This window comes from Leucopleurus acutus (assembly GCF_964270905.1).
Source record: "Leucopleurus acutus genome assembly, chromosome: 10".
Classification (NCBI taxonomy): domain Eukaryota; kingdom Metazoa; phylum Chordata; class Mammalia; order Artiodactyla; family Delphinidae; genus Leucopleurus; species Leucopleurus acutus.
In genome coordinates, this window is record NC_139153.1 from 67,296,132 (window position 1) to 67,310,781 (window position 14,650).

The 14,650-nt window shown below is 45.8% G+C and overlaps 1 protein-coding gene across 1 annotated transcript in view; it reads left to right on the forward strand.

The window, feature by feature from the left end:
* Positions 1-10,566, forward strand: part of PNPLA1 (patatin like domain 1, omega-hydroxyceramide transacylase) — a gene marked incomplete at both ends in the record, with an annotated part of 42,509 nt that extends 31,943 nt beyond the window's left edge. Inside the window, 2 exons of the mRNA XM_082847493.1 lie at positions 2,927-3,496; positions 10,538-10,566. Coding sequence (XP_082703619.1) covers positions 2,927-3,496; positions 10,538-10,566 — 599 coding nt within the window. The remainder of the gene's footprint in view (positions 1-2,926; positions 3,497-10,537) is intronic.
* Between the last annotated feature and the right edge of the window lie 4,084 nt (positions 10,567-14,650).

Consider the following 14,650-nt stretch of genomic DNA (forward strand, 5'->3'; position numbering starts at 1 on the left):
CAGTATTTGTCTTTTTGTGACTGGTTTATTTCATGTATAACGTCCTCAAGATTCATGCATGTTGTAACATCTGACGGATTTCCTTCCTTAAGGCTAAATAATATTCCATCGTGCATATAGAGCAGATTTTCTTTATCTATTCATTCGTCAGTGGACATTTGGGTTGCTTCCACCTCTTGGCTATTGAGAATAATACTGCAATGAACATGGGTGTGCAGATATCTCTTCGAGATCCTATTTTCAATACTTTTGGATATGTACGGACTGAGAAACATACCCAGAATGTATGTCTAACTTTTTAAGAAGTTACCAAATTGTTTTCTAGAGTGGTTGTACCATTTTACATTCCCAACAGTGAATGAGAATTCCAGCTTCCCCACATTCTCACCAACACTTGGTATGGTCAGTCTTTTTAATATTAACCATTCTAATAGGTATGTGGTAGTATCTTATTGTGGTTTTAATTTGCATTTCCCTAATGACTAATGATGCTGGGCATCTTTTCCTTGGCTTATTAGTTGTTCAAATATATTCTTTGGTGAAGTGTCTGTTCAACTCTTTTGCCCATTTTCCCCTAGACCTTGAATATGCTTTATTTTTTAGAATCATTTTAGATTTACAGAAAAACTGTGAAAATAGTACAGAGAGTTTCCATAGACCCCACATCTAGGTTTCCCTCTTGTTTTAGGTCTCACACTTGTTAGATGTTATAGCATGGTACACACATCATTTGGTGCATAGTATGGTATATTGTTTACAATTAGTGAACCAATGTTGATAAATCGTTACGAGCTAAAGTCCATACTTTATTCAGATTGCCTTAGTTTTTACCTAATGTCCTTCTTCTGACCCAGGATCCCATTCAGGATCCCTCATCACATTTAGTTGTGCTGTCTCCTTAGGCTCCTCTTGTCTGTCACAGTTGCTCAGACTCTCCTTGTTTTTAATGACCTACTGGCCAGGTAGTTTGTAGAATGTCCCTCGGTTGGGATTTGCTTGGTGTTTTTCTCATGATTAGACTGGGGTTGTGGGTTTGCGGGGGAAGGACCACAGAGGCAAAGCGCCATTCTCATCACGTTGTATCAAGGGTACATGCTGTGAGGTGGTGTTTGTCGGGTTTTTCCACTGTAAATCTACTCTTCCTTTCCATACTGTGCTCTTTGGAAGGAAGTCACTAAGAAGTAGGGAGTTATTCTCCACTTCCTTAAGGGCCAAGTATCTACAGAAATTATTGGTAATTCTTCATCATGAGAGATGTGTCTCTTTCTCTGCCTATTCAATCATTTGTTTACCTATTCAATCATTTGTTTATATTAGTATGGACTCGTTGATACTTATTTTATTCTGTGGGTTATTACTTAGTCCTACTTTATTTATTTTCTTACTCAAAGTGTTCCACCTTTGGCCATCGGGAGCCCTTTCTATTGACTCTTTTGCCCATTTATTTTTATTTTTTTTGGCTGCACTGCACACAGCTTATGGGAGCTTGTGGAATCTTAGTTCCCCAACCAAGGATAGAACCTGGTCCCTCAGCAATGAAAGCATAGAGTGCTAACCACTGGACTGCCAGGGAATTCCCATCTTTTGCCCATTTAAAAAATGGAATTATTTGTTTTCTTATTAAGAGCTTTTATGTATTCTAGATAAATGCCCTTTATCAGAAATATGATTTGCAAATAATATTTTACCCCAGTCTGTGATTTCTCTTTTCAACTCCTTAACAGTGTCTTCTGAAAAGGAGAAGTTTTTTTTCTCCTCTCCCGCTGCGGAGCACAGGCTCTGGACTTGCAGGCTCAGAGGCCATGGCTCACGGGCCCAGCCACTCTGCGGCATGTGGGATCTTCCTGGACCGGGGCACGAACTCGTGTCCCCTGCATCGGCAGGTGGACTCTCAACCACTGCACCAGCAGGGAAGCCCAAACCAAGGGTCTTTGATGCCGCCTGTAAGCCCTTGCATGGTCTGGCCCCTGTGGTCTCCTCAGCCCCATGTCCCATAACAAGTACACCCACCCCTGTTCCACCTACACTGACCTCGCAGGGCCTTGGCTTCCTGCTGCTCTCCCGAACCTGTGACCCTTGTGTGTGCTGTTCGCTCTGCCTGGAATGCTCCTCCTCGTCCCACCCTGACCACCCCCTGGACACCTCCCCTGTCACGTCTCAGCTCAAACTTCACTCCCTCTGGGAAGCCCTCCCTGCTCCCGTCTCTCCTAGTACCACATTCTTCACTTCCTAGCACTTGTCTTGGTTAAAACTTGAGGTTATTGGAGTGGTTAGTGCCTGCTCCCAGGCTAGACTGTAAGCTCCAAGAGGCCTATTTTTGTCTCCTTCAACTCCTCAGTGCCTGGTATAATGCCTGGCACATATTAGCTGCTCAATAAGTATCCATTGAATAAGTGGATCAAAACACAATCAGAAGGCTTCCCTGGTGGCGCAGTGGTTGAGAGTCCGCCTGCTGATGCAGAGGACATGGGTTCGTGCCCCGGTCCAGGAAGATCCCACATGCTGTGGAGCGGCTGGGCCAGTGAGCCATGGCCGCTGGGCCTGCGCGTCCGGAGCCTGTGCTCTGCAACGGGAGAGGCCACAACAGTGAGAGGCCCGTGTACCGCAAAAAAAACCAAAAACCAAAAACACAATCAGATATTCAATATAAATTCAAGTAAGTAAAGAAAGGCCATTGAAAAGCACTAATCCAGGAGTCTCTGGTGGTCTAGTGGTTAGAATTCTAGGTTTTCGCTGCTGAGGTTCAATCCCTAATTGGGGAACTGAGATCCTGCAAGTTGTGCAGCACAGCAAAAACAGAACAAAAACAATGAAAAGCACTAATCTTGTTTATGAGAATAATTTGGGAAACCATTTTTTGCAAATACTATGCTGATGCCAGGGGTTAGTAATGCCACCTGTGACCCCATGCTATTGTTTTTCCTAGATGCTGCTTACCTTAATTCTCCTTCCAAGAGAGTGATTTTCCCCTGGGTAGAAGTGTACTGCCAGATAGAACGCGCCCTTGGCAATGAGTGCCCTGAACACTGTCAACCAAGCCTCCAAACAGGGCAGGCCAGTCCAGAAGAATCCAGACAACTTCACACACAATGGGCTCCCAAAGGGGAAAGAAAAGGTGGCCGTGATCCACCTCTGTCCCCACCTGTGCAGACACCTGAATCCACATGTGAGTGGCCTGTGGCGTCACCTGTTTCACCACCTGCATCGCCACTGGCCTCATCGCCATCACATTCTCCAACTGACTTGCCACCTGTATCACTCCCAGCTGTGCACTTCCTCCCCAGCTCAACACCTGAGCTGTCACCCGTATCACCATCACAGCAGGTACAACTGACTGGATCACCACCCAGATCCCCACCCCCCCAGTCATCTATGTCATCCAGGACGTCCTTGGGGCCTTCCGCTGTGGGCACATCTCCAACATTGCCCCAATGTTCTTCTTCAGCATCACCTGCACAGCCACCTGTGGAGGAACTGGGCCCAGAACAGCCCCAAGGTATGAACCCTTCTGGCTTCTCACAGATTCCTCATGTCTGGAGCCCGTTGGCAAGTGTGTAACGACATGGTTGCTGATAACATTTGCTTTAGAGTGATGCATTGGTGAAGTTAGCCCGTAACTTTAGCGGCTCTACTTGCTATGAGGACAGACCACCACGAGAGGGCAGTGTACTTGACATTTGTTTTTTTCTTCTTTCGTCCAGAGATTCTCAAAGTGTGCTCCCCAACTAGCAGCAATAGCACCACCTGAGAACTTGTTAGAAATGAAAATTCTCAGGCCCTAACACATACCTACTAAACCACAAATTCTAGGGGTGGGACCCAGCTGTCTGCATTTTTTTACAAGCCCTCCACATTTGAGAGCAGCTGTTCTAGTAGATTTTTTATTGTGAAAGCTGCTGTGCCAGGGCAATGCTACTCAAGAAGGGGTCTGTGGACCAGTGCCAGTCCCTGAATTATTTGTTACTAGTTCACAATGAAATGAGTACAGAAAGTGAGAGCAAGCATTTAGAAATGTTTATAGCAATACAGTAGAGCTATGACATCCAAGAGCTTGGTCATTTTCCTACTAATTCATTTATATTGTATTTCACCAAAGTGCTAGTCCATTATGGATTGTAAATAGTATTTTTAAAAACTGGTTCTTTACTACAGGTGAAGTACCCCTCTGGGGGCTGCAAAGATGAACAGCTCTTTGCAGAGGGAATGGCATGGATACCAACCTCAAAAACGCAAAAGGAATTCTTAAGTACTATATAACTAACAAAAACTGTGTTGAGGGTATTAATAGAGAATAAGATCACATCTCTCTGGGGAGATAAGAAAGGCTTCTTGGAGGTGACAGGTGATTTGAAATGGGCAAGATTTTGACAATTGTGGTTTGTGGGATCCGACAGAGTAGAAAGAACATTTCAGATTTTGTTTATTCCAGAGGCTCAGGTGCAGAGAAGGAAAGTGCAAGGTACATTCAGGATGAAGAGGATACCTGTTTGGCCACTGTGGGTGGTCTGTGTGGGGACCAAGGGAGAGGGGCCCAAATGATGGACCGAAGCCAGGTTGTAGGGTCCTCATGGTCCACCAGCCAAGCTTCCATAGTTATTACGATGAACAGTAGCACAGGTTAGCAAGGTTGCCTTCTTTGTGGATCTGCCCTGAGTCAGGGGTGACCCCCCCCTTTCTCTGGAATAGGTTCACTTTGTCTTTTTTTTGTTTTTCTTTTCTTTTCTTTCTTTCTTTTTTTTTTTTTGAATAGGTTCACTTTGATTCTTTTAACAATGAGACAAAACTATCAGAACATTAAGAGTCAGAAAGTTGTTCAAAGTCTTTCACCTGCTGTCTTCTTCCCTGTTACATGAAATGCATTTATTTTATGTTATCGCACCTGTGCTTAAAGACAGCCATCTTCAGGGGCCTGAGAACTCCTGGACCCAGAGCTGGCGTTCCTCACTCATATTGGGGGTGGACAGAGGGTATGGATAGCCCAGTGGTTCGCGACTGCAGGCCATATGACCCCCCAGGAGACATTTGGCAACATCTGGAGACATTTTTGGTTGTCACCAAGTGGGTAACGTCTAGTTGGGAGAGGCCAGGGACGCTTTTAAACATCCTGCAATGCTCAACCCCTATAACAAAGAATTGCCTGGCCCTTAGCGTAGGTAGTGCTGAGGCTGAGGCAATCCTGTTGGAGCCTCCAGCTGGTCTCAGCAGTGACACCCTAGGCCGCCTGTAGGAACTGGTTAGAGTGGAGCCCCAGGGGTTCACGTTAGCAGTCGTTTGGCAGTGGCCATGTTGTTGTTGGGGGCGGCAGGTGCTGCAGAAAGTCCCAGGAAAATCCATAAACAAAGGAGCCACAAATAGATTTGGGGGACTGAGGGATATCCAGCAGGTCCCCAAATGAAAGAAGTTCAGAAGAGGAAGTTATTAATTTATGCTATATTATTTTTATTTACATGTATTACATAATTGCATATTAATATTCATGTGTTATATATTCCCCTACTCATCAGAAACATGCAAAGAGCTTACTTAAGGGAATTCCCTGGTGGTCCGCTGGTTAGCATGCAGGCTTTCACTGCCGTGGGCCCAGGTTCAATCCCTGGTTGGGGAACTAAGATGCCGCAAGCCAAAAAAAAACAAAAAACAAAAGAAAAGGGAGCTTACTTAAGAACAATGGTCATGAAACTATTTGTATTTCCTATTCCAGCAAAAAAGACAAAAGCATTACATAAAGCAGATGCTAGAACGTTTAGACCCCTGTGGGGGATTTTCTTGAAAACTTTCCCTGACACAACTGGCTGCTTTTCATGAGGGAATTGCTGATAATATTATATCAAGGGTTAGCTTCAGACCTTCTGCAGATGTCACTGCCCTGGATCTCAGTCAAATCCAACAACATGATTCTGGTCCCAAATACGAGAATTTGAGAGTAAAAGTTCTTTACTGTTTCTGAACATTTCACTTACTTCCTATTGTTATTTCAAAAATGACTAAGTACTCCTCCCCAACCCCATCTCACTCATGTCTCCTATATTTTCATTTTTGGCTGCAGCTCCCTGTGCTTCTTCAAATTCCAAACACACTGTGCCTCTGGCTAATGTGAAGGAAACCATGAGCAAGCCTTATGCAATACAAGTGTCTCCTCAATTGGGAACATGTTCTTTCCTTTGGTCAGGGGAGAGGGCCCAGCTAAGTGATATTTTCCATCTCTTTAGGTGCCCAAGGAGCACTGGGTTCCTTTTCTGGATGTGATTTCAGTCCATCCCCTTACCGTTCGCAAACCACCACTCCCTCTTCTCTCTTCCTCAGTGAAGGCAACGTGTGGGATATGAGCCTATCATACTGACAGTGTCATTCCCCCCAGTCCCTGCTGGGCACACTGGGGAATGTACCTTCTCTAAATGCAGTGGGAGAGTGTGTACCCCTCCTCGTATCTGACTCTCTGTTGATGTCTCCGTTCAAAAGAGCTGGCAGGCCTGTTACATTCTAGCCTTTGGTGGATCCTGCACGGTATAAGTTAAGAGACTCTACCAAAAATTTCCCTTAATCCAAATTATTTTCTATCGGCATAAAAAGAGGGCTAATATTCCTATGTTGTAGATTGTCCCCAGAAAATCTTTTTTCATAATGCGCACCAACAGTCTGGGTTGCTGGGTTGTTTAACATGTACTCCATTATTGTCTTTGCAGTGACTGGGAGAGGGCCTGGGGAGCTGTTTCTTGTTTGTTTGTTTTGTTTGTTTTTTCCTCTCTGGGAACCGCAATACCCAGACTCCTTTGCTGACTGAATGCCAGTGGGGTTAGCCAGTGGAATGCAGCAGCAGGAGATCAGAGGGTGAATCAAGGGTATTTCTGCCCCCCAACCTCATCCCTTCCTGCCTTGGGGTAACTCTGGCAGTGGCTGAGTTTTTCTATGGCCACAGTTGCAGAGAACAGGGCCTGAGGCACAACTAGAGAGAAGCCCACACACAGAAACGAAAGATCCCACACGCCTCAACAAAGATCCCGCGTGCTGCAACTAAGACCTGACGCAGCCAAATAAATAAATAAATATTAAACAAACAAACAAAACAGGCGGGTGCTCATGTGACTCAACAGGTAGCATTCCTGACTGTTGCCAAACTACAGCTAACGGTCCTGACCAATGTAGGCCTGCTCCTTACATAGCTTTTGACTATACTAGACTGTTGTATTTTAATCAGTCAACCTTCACTGAGCACCTACTAAGTGCCAAGCACTCTTCTGGGTTCTGGGGATATCAAAGATGAATTCAACTTGATCCCAAACTTTCAAGAATTTAACCCAAAGTTGAACTTTAGACCAAAGACAAGGGTAAAACCAACTAATTTGCCAAACTGTGAGCCCCATATAAACCAAGTCTTAATTTTTTTACTGAACCCTAAAATTGTTTTTAAAGGCACATGCATATATACCTACACACTCACAAATTCAAAATGCCAGCCTCAAACCCAAATCAAGCCGGGTATCATCTACAGTTATTTCACAGGATTATTGAAGTATTCTCTGAATGGAACAGACCTTGCTATTTAATTTGCTTCAAGCCTTCATTGGTTGGAAACATTTCTAACTCTTTCTATGAGACATCCAGTCCTGGGTGGGAGTCCCTGGGTAGGCACAGGGATGTATCAGGTAGATGAGGGTCAGAGGCTCACCCTGGCAGCCATAGGCCCACTGCAAAATCTGGGCAAGTAGGTACTTGGTAGGTGGTAGGAAGCAGTATGGTGGGGAGGAAATTCAGAGCTTCTGCAGGAAGTAGGGCAGATCTACGTGCCACTTTCTGGATTAAAGGATGGACAGCAAGGGTGTAGGACCCAGAGGGCAGTTGGTGGTTTCTGGGGTTTGTAGGATCACTGCTGCCTGGGATTAGTCTCACTGTATTCCTTGGTCTCCATCCCCAAAACTTCCCTGAACTTTGAGTCTGTCTCTAGAAGCTCAGGGTCAGGTTTGGTCATGAGGATGTAGGCAGGTCTGCCATGGGTGTGGGGAAGCTTCCCTGCAGCTAGGAGTGCCCTCTGGAAGCCAGGTCCAGACTCGGGTCTTTGATTCCAGAGCCAGGCCTCTTCCCATACATCAGAGCGTTGGGAACTGTGCAGTTCAGCCAGAGCTACCTTGGTTGATAACCTTCTAGGAATCAAGGTGCTTTATAAAGAAGCAGGCTGTGATAAAAAACAAACAAAACAACATTCATAAGCTGTGGAAAACACTGTTGTCAGTGGGTCACACATCCTGTGTGCGGTGCTCCTTTATAGAACAGGTTATGAAACTGCTTGGGGGCAATTTACCAATTGATTTTAAGCAATTCCATGCTTTGAGTTCAAATACAAGGTTAGTGGGCAGGGAAAAAAGGCTTAAAAATATTAAGCATAGAGAGGTAGGAGTGGTCCAGGAAGAGGAAAGGTCTGTTCCAAAACTACAATCACAAGAGACATTGTCACATCCACAGGCTAGTCCTGTGTAAATTCCTGGTCCCCAGCTGATCTCTCTCCCAGCAGAGGAAAGAGTCTAGAATAAAAGCTTAGGGTAAATCTCCCATACATTAATATGCGTGTGTGTGTGTGTGTGCGTGTTTTAAATTAGAAGTTCAAATCCATACTCTGGTGTGGGTTGTATTAGTCAGTTATTGCTGCTATGATAATGCTGTATAACAAATGACCCTCTTCCCCCAAGATCTCAGTGGATTACAAAACAAACTTTTTTTTTTTTTTTTTCCTCTTTCATAGGGCTATGAGTTGGCTGGGATAGCTCTGCTGAGGCTACAGGTTGGGGTCAAGTCTGCTCCCTGTCCCTTTTATTTCCAGGACCAGCAGTAATGCCAGATATGCCCTTCTCCTGGAGCATGGCTAGATATATATATCAGCCTAGCTTTCCTCTGCTAGTCTTATCTCTTCTCAGTGGTCATTGGACTCAGGTTGTGTAACTGACCTCAAAGTAGAGAGACAGATTGAGAAGTTGAGAGACTGCCTACAGGCTACAAATGGAAAAGGAGGAGGTCCACCTTGCTGATTGCTACCCACATCCTTCTACTTGCTGCCAAGTCTGTCAGACTCCCCAAATTTCCACCATTAAAGAGCCCCTCCTTTGAGTTACTATGGAATTAGTAACTTATTGAAAGTTACTAATTCAAAGGTGAATTTAATAATGGCTAAAACTTATAGAGTAGTTATTATGTTCCAAGCACTGTGGCACAGAGAGGTTAAGTAACATGCCCAAAGTCACACAGTTGGTAGATGGCAGAGCCAGGATCTGAATCCAGATCATCTGTCACCAGAATCTTGATGTTGACCAAGTGGTACAGTCTCCTGGGGTAGAAGGAGCACTGGAGTGAGAATCAGAAGTCACAGAGTCCAGTCGAGTTCCTCCATTTGGGCAGGAGAGGCCTGGAGGTGCACTTGGAAACATGGCAGGGGGTAGTTCAGGCTGGCTTATGTGCCATGCTAATGAGATTGAACTTCACCTTTGTTACTGGGGAGTCATCATAGGATTTAAACAACACAATGACACAGTCAGATTTGAAAATTATCCAAGAATGTGCAAGTCCACATCCCAACATTTCTCCAAGATGAGCTCTTCAGGTGTCTTCCTGCAGTTTCCCAGAGGGTGCAAGTGACTTGTCCAGGGTCACACAGCAGGTGGAGGAGGGCTTGGAAATCAGGGCTTCCAATTGCTCCTTTTTGTCTCATTTCCCCTCACATGTGCTTAACCTCAACTTCTCGCATCCAGGTCTGCTCCCTGCCCACTCGACTTCTCTCTGCTCTCCACTTCCGAGACAGTTTGGGTCACCTACAGACCTCATCCCAGCCGGATTAAGGAATACAGCTGCCCTGAGGTGTAGAACTCCCCAGTGTGTCCCTGGAGACCAGACACTGCCTGTTCTGTCCCAGGATACTGTGGTGACCTCTGAGCCCTGTTGCCCCAGCTTCCTTTCTACACCCACCTGCTTCTTCCTAGTCACGGTCAGGGCCAACACTAGCCCATATAATGCCTTGTACGCTGAGAAAACAGCACCCCTTCCTTCAGAACTTGACTGCCAGCTGCTTGAATGTTGTCATAATACACTGATTTCGTTTGAACAATTGACTGCCAACTGCTAGAAAGCTGTATGAATGACATGTATGTATGTCTGTGAAGTGCTTACCCTTTTGTATTGGCAGTGTACCCTTGGGCAGTGTGCAGTCTGAACAACTGTCCTCCGCACTCTGGAGGCCACTCCACTTCTTCCCTCTTCCTGCAAAACCAAATACCAACCAGACTTTGGCAAGTCAAATAATATTTCAAACACTCTTTTATCAACTCCTGCTCTGCAAATGGAATCCTCCTTTTGCAAAAGACCCTTGTATAATAAAGTGAACCCTCGAACTGGCTTTTGGTATAAATTGAGTTTTCCAATTTCCACGTATTAGCCTGGCTACTTGCACAGGATGCCCAAGGCATATAAATCTGTGAGGAGTGTTCTCAGTGGGAATAAGGGGAGGGAAGTCCTCGATTCGGGTCTTAGAAATGATGAATTTGTGTCCTTTATCTAGGAAACTGTGAGCCGAGAGAGAAAACTTGAGCTGGAACGGGAAAGAACCTGACGGCCGCAAGGCCAAGGCTTCTCCCCGCTGCTCTCAGACGCCCTCCTCTCACCCCAGGCCTTTCGGGGACCTGCGTGCCACCCACTACCATGCCTGTTGGTGTAGAGGGTCCTGCTTCCCCCAGGCAAGAGCCTTTTTGTCTAAACATCCTCCCAGCTTCCCTGCAGTCCTTCCACTACTCTGCTCTGGACAGACAGATGGACGTCAGCGCAGACGGGCACTGAAGAGCGAGCAGCACAGCCTCCTCCCAGCTGGCTGGGCTCTGGGCCTTCCTCCCAACCTAGCCTGAGTTCACACTTCTTCAAGATCCTAGCCCCACAAGATCTCATCCACAGGGCAAAACTGTTGCCGGTCAGGCAGAGCTGAGCCGTGGACACACTTTCCTGTTTCCTGTGGTGTCAAGAGACCACATCTTCTTCTGTTGCTTGTTTTTTGTTCACAAAGCGTGCAAAAGGCTTGACTTGGAACCAGTGGGCTCCACCTCAGCCACTCATGGAAGTCCCCAGGTGGGGTTCCTCTGGCATGCAGCCTTTACAAGCTCCCGAGGGATTATGTGGTGCAGCTGGGTGGAGTGGGCAGCCCTGGCCTTCATGAAGTCCTCCCATGGTTGTAGAGGAAACGGGAAGCTTTATGTCCCCTTCCCTCCCCTTTCCCAGCCCAAATTAGGGCAGACTCTGTCGGCTCTTCACACCCAAGTGAAAATGGTCCACAAGAAAGATATCTTTGGGACTTCCCTGGTGGCGCAGTGATTAAGAATCTGCTTGCCAATGCAGGGGACTTGGGTTCAAGCCCTAGTCTGGGAAGATCCCACATGCCATGGAGCAACTAAGCCCGTGAGCCACAACTACTGAGCCTGTGTGCTACAACTACTGAAACCCATGCACCTAAAGCCTGTGCTCCGCAACAAGAGAAGCCACTGCAACAAGAAGCCCACACGTCGCGACGAACAGTAGCCCCTGTTCGCTGCAACTAGACAAAGCCCTCATGCAGCAACGAAGACCCAACGCAGCCAAATATAAATAAATAAATTTATTAAAAAAAAAAAAAAGACGTCTTTAACCTCAATTTTTCCAGCCTGTCCAGAAAGGAAAAAAAAAAAAAAAAAAATGGGTTTCCCTGGTGGTGCAGTGGTTGAGAGTCCGCCTGCCGATGCAGTGGACATGGGTTCGTGCCCCGGTCCGGGAAGATCCCACATGCCGCGGAGCGGCTGGGCCCGTGAGCCATGGCTGCTGAGCCTGCGCATCTGGAGCCTGTGCTTCACAACGGGGGAGGCTGCGGCAGTGGGAGGCCCGCATACCGCAAAAAATAAAAAATAAATAAATAAATAAATTTATTAAAAAAAAAAAAAAAAAGAAGAAGAAAGGGCTTCCCTGGTGGCGCAGTGGTTGAGAGTCCGCCTGCCGATGCAGGGGACATGGGTTCGTGCCCCGGTCTGGGAGGATCCCACATGCTGTGGAGCGGCTGGGCCCATGAACCATGGCCGCTGAGCCTGCGCGTCCGGAGCCTGTGCTCCGCAATGGGAGAGGCCACAACAGTGAGAGGCCCACATACAGGAAAATAAATAAATAATAATAATAATAATAACTCACTGCTTCCCAGAGTGTGGATAACCTCTAGCTCCAGCCGAACCCAGTAAGGGAGCCTGGGCTGCCCACAGGCCTCAGATGCATTTGCTTAACAAATCCTAGAATGCTAACCCTGGTGGACTGGGTGGAAGACAGCCCTGAACTGTGGCCCTTGAGAAGGACACATGCAAATTTAACCCATGGTGGGTGGGAGGCTATGGCACAGAGGCCTGGGTGGAAACTACATTTAACAGGATCATGTCGGGGAACAAGAGTCCACACAAGCCCCCTTCAGATGGTTCTACCTGGAGGAACCTAAGTGTACCTTTGAGAAGCCTGAGAAGAATCAGATCTCAGGTGTTCTTGTACCCTCTGCCTTCTCCAATTCTGCGGCCCAGACCAGTCAAGGGAAGCACCAGGGAGTTACGTGGAGCAGCCCTACTGGCTGCAGTCCTTTTCCCCAGGAAGGTCTTGCTGTTTGCAGGTGACTATGTGCCCAGAGGCCCTGAGACATGTGAGCCAGGGGAGGGAGGATTTCAACCTTGTACAACTCAGGAACACTTATTCCCTGGTGTGCAAGGGACGATTGAATATAATGTTAACTATTGTTTTAACTCAAAGCCTGTATTTAGGGCCCAGATGCTCTGAGGTAATTAGTGAATTGTTCTTGCATTAGTTCCAGGGTTGCCATAAAAAATACAGGATACCCTGTTAAATTTGAATTTTAGATAAACAGTGAATAATGAACTAGTGTAAGTGTGCCCCCAGCATTGCAATTATTTGTTGTGTATCTGAAATTCAAATTTAACTGGGCCACCCACATTTTTCTTTGCTAAATTTGGCAACCCTAATAGTTCCTTTCTCCTTTTTATGCCTGAAAAACAACAACAACAATAACAACAACACTAATGAGTTGTTTTTTGATGCGCCAGTCACTGTGCTTTGAAATCAGGAGGTGTCCCTGAGGCCAGAACACTTCCTGGTCTTCCAAACAAGCATATCTGAATGACACCTACAGTACAGCCAACTGAATAAATTATGTGTTAAACATAGATGCCCATCTGTTAAGTGAGAGATTAAACAAAAATTTATTTTTAAAACTAGGACATTTAAAACCAACATCTGAAGAAAGTATCAACAGGCCTTCTACATGACGTAGGCATATTTTCAGCCCTGGTGGATCAAGAAAACACATGATAAAAAAAATAAGGGCACATAAGTTGGCACTACACACTGGGGTTGGCCCCAGAATGCAAAGGCCTTGATTCCCGGTCCAGTGCTCTGGACCAGTGCCTGCTGAGGTAGCTCCCCCATTTCCTCCCTAGTTCCCAGTTTAGAGATAGAACCACTGGTTGCACAATTCCAGTTGAGGACCAAGGCCTCCCAGAGAATGCCTGGCAAAATTGCCTAGATCTCAGGAGCTCCCCCCATTCATTCATTTGGTCAGTACTTAAAGATTGACTCCAGCTCTGTGGGGTGGGTATATTTAGCTACAGAGTGAAAGCACTTACTACCTCTCTTTAGAGAGACTTCAGCATAATAGAGCCAGAAGAGATCTGATGGGTCACTAATCCAGCCCAGAATCCAAGGTCTGGCGAGGAGAGGGAACATGGGATGTGGACAGGGTCTTTTTTTTTTTTTTTTTTTTTTTTTAGGGAAATTCTGCTTTTTTATTCCACACAGGTACCTTTTTGTCAGCATTCCTGAGATAACTGAGAAATTACAGGGAAATTAAAAATAGCACAAACACTTATTCTCACACGTGCACGCCTCACAAGCACACATGGAAAACACATTTGTTTTGTGTGACACAGTTAATGGGAGTAGGGACAATAAATAAGAATGGTCTTTTTTTTTTTTTAACATCTTTATTGGGGTATAATTGCTTTACAACGGTGTGTTAGTTTCTGCTTTATAACAAAGTGAATCAGTTATACATATTCATATGTTCCCATGTGTCTTCCCTCTTGCGTCTCCCTCCCTCCCACCCTCCCTATCCCACCCCCCCAGGCTGTCACAAAGCACCGAGCCAATATCCCTGTGCCATGCGGCTGCTTCCCACTAGCTATCTACCTTACTACGTTTGTTAGTGTGTATATGTGCATGACTCTCTCTCGCCCTGTCACAGCTCACCCTTCCCCCTCCCCATAACCTCAAGTCCGTTCTCTAGTAGGTCTGCGTCTTTATTCCTGTCTTACCCCTAGGTTCTTCATGACATTTTTTTTTTCTTAAATTCCATATATATGTGTTAGCATACGGTATTTGTCTTTTTCTTTCTGACTTACTTCACTCTGTATGACAGACTCTAGGTCTATCCACCTCATTACAAATAGCTCAATTTCGTTTCTTTTTATGGCTGAGTAATATTCCATTGTATATAGGTGCCACATCTTCTTTATCCATTCATCCGATCATGGGCACTTAGGTTGTTTCCATCTCCGGGCTATTGTAAATAGAGCTGCAATGAACATTTTGGTACATGACTCTTTTTGAATTT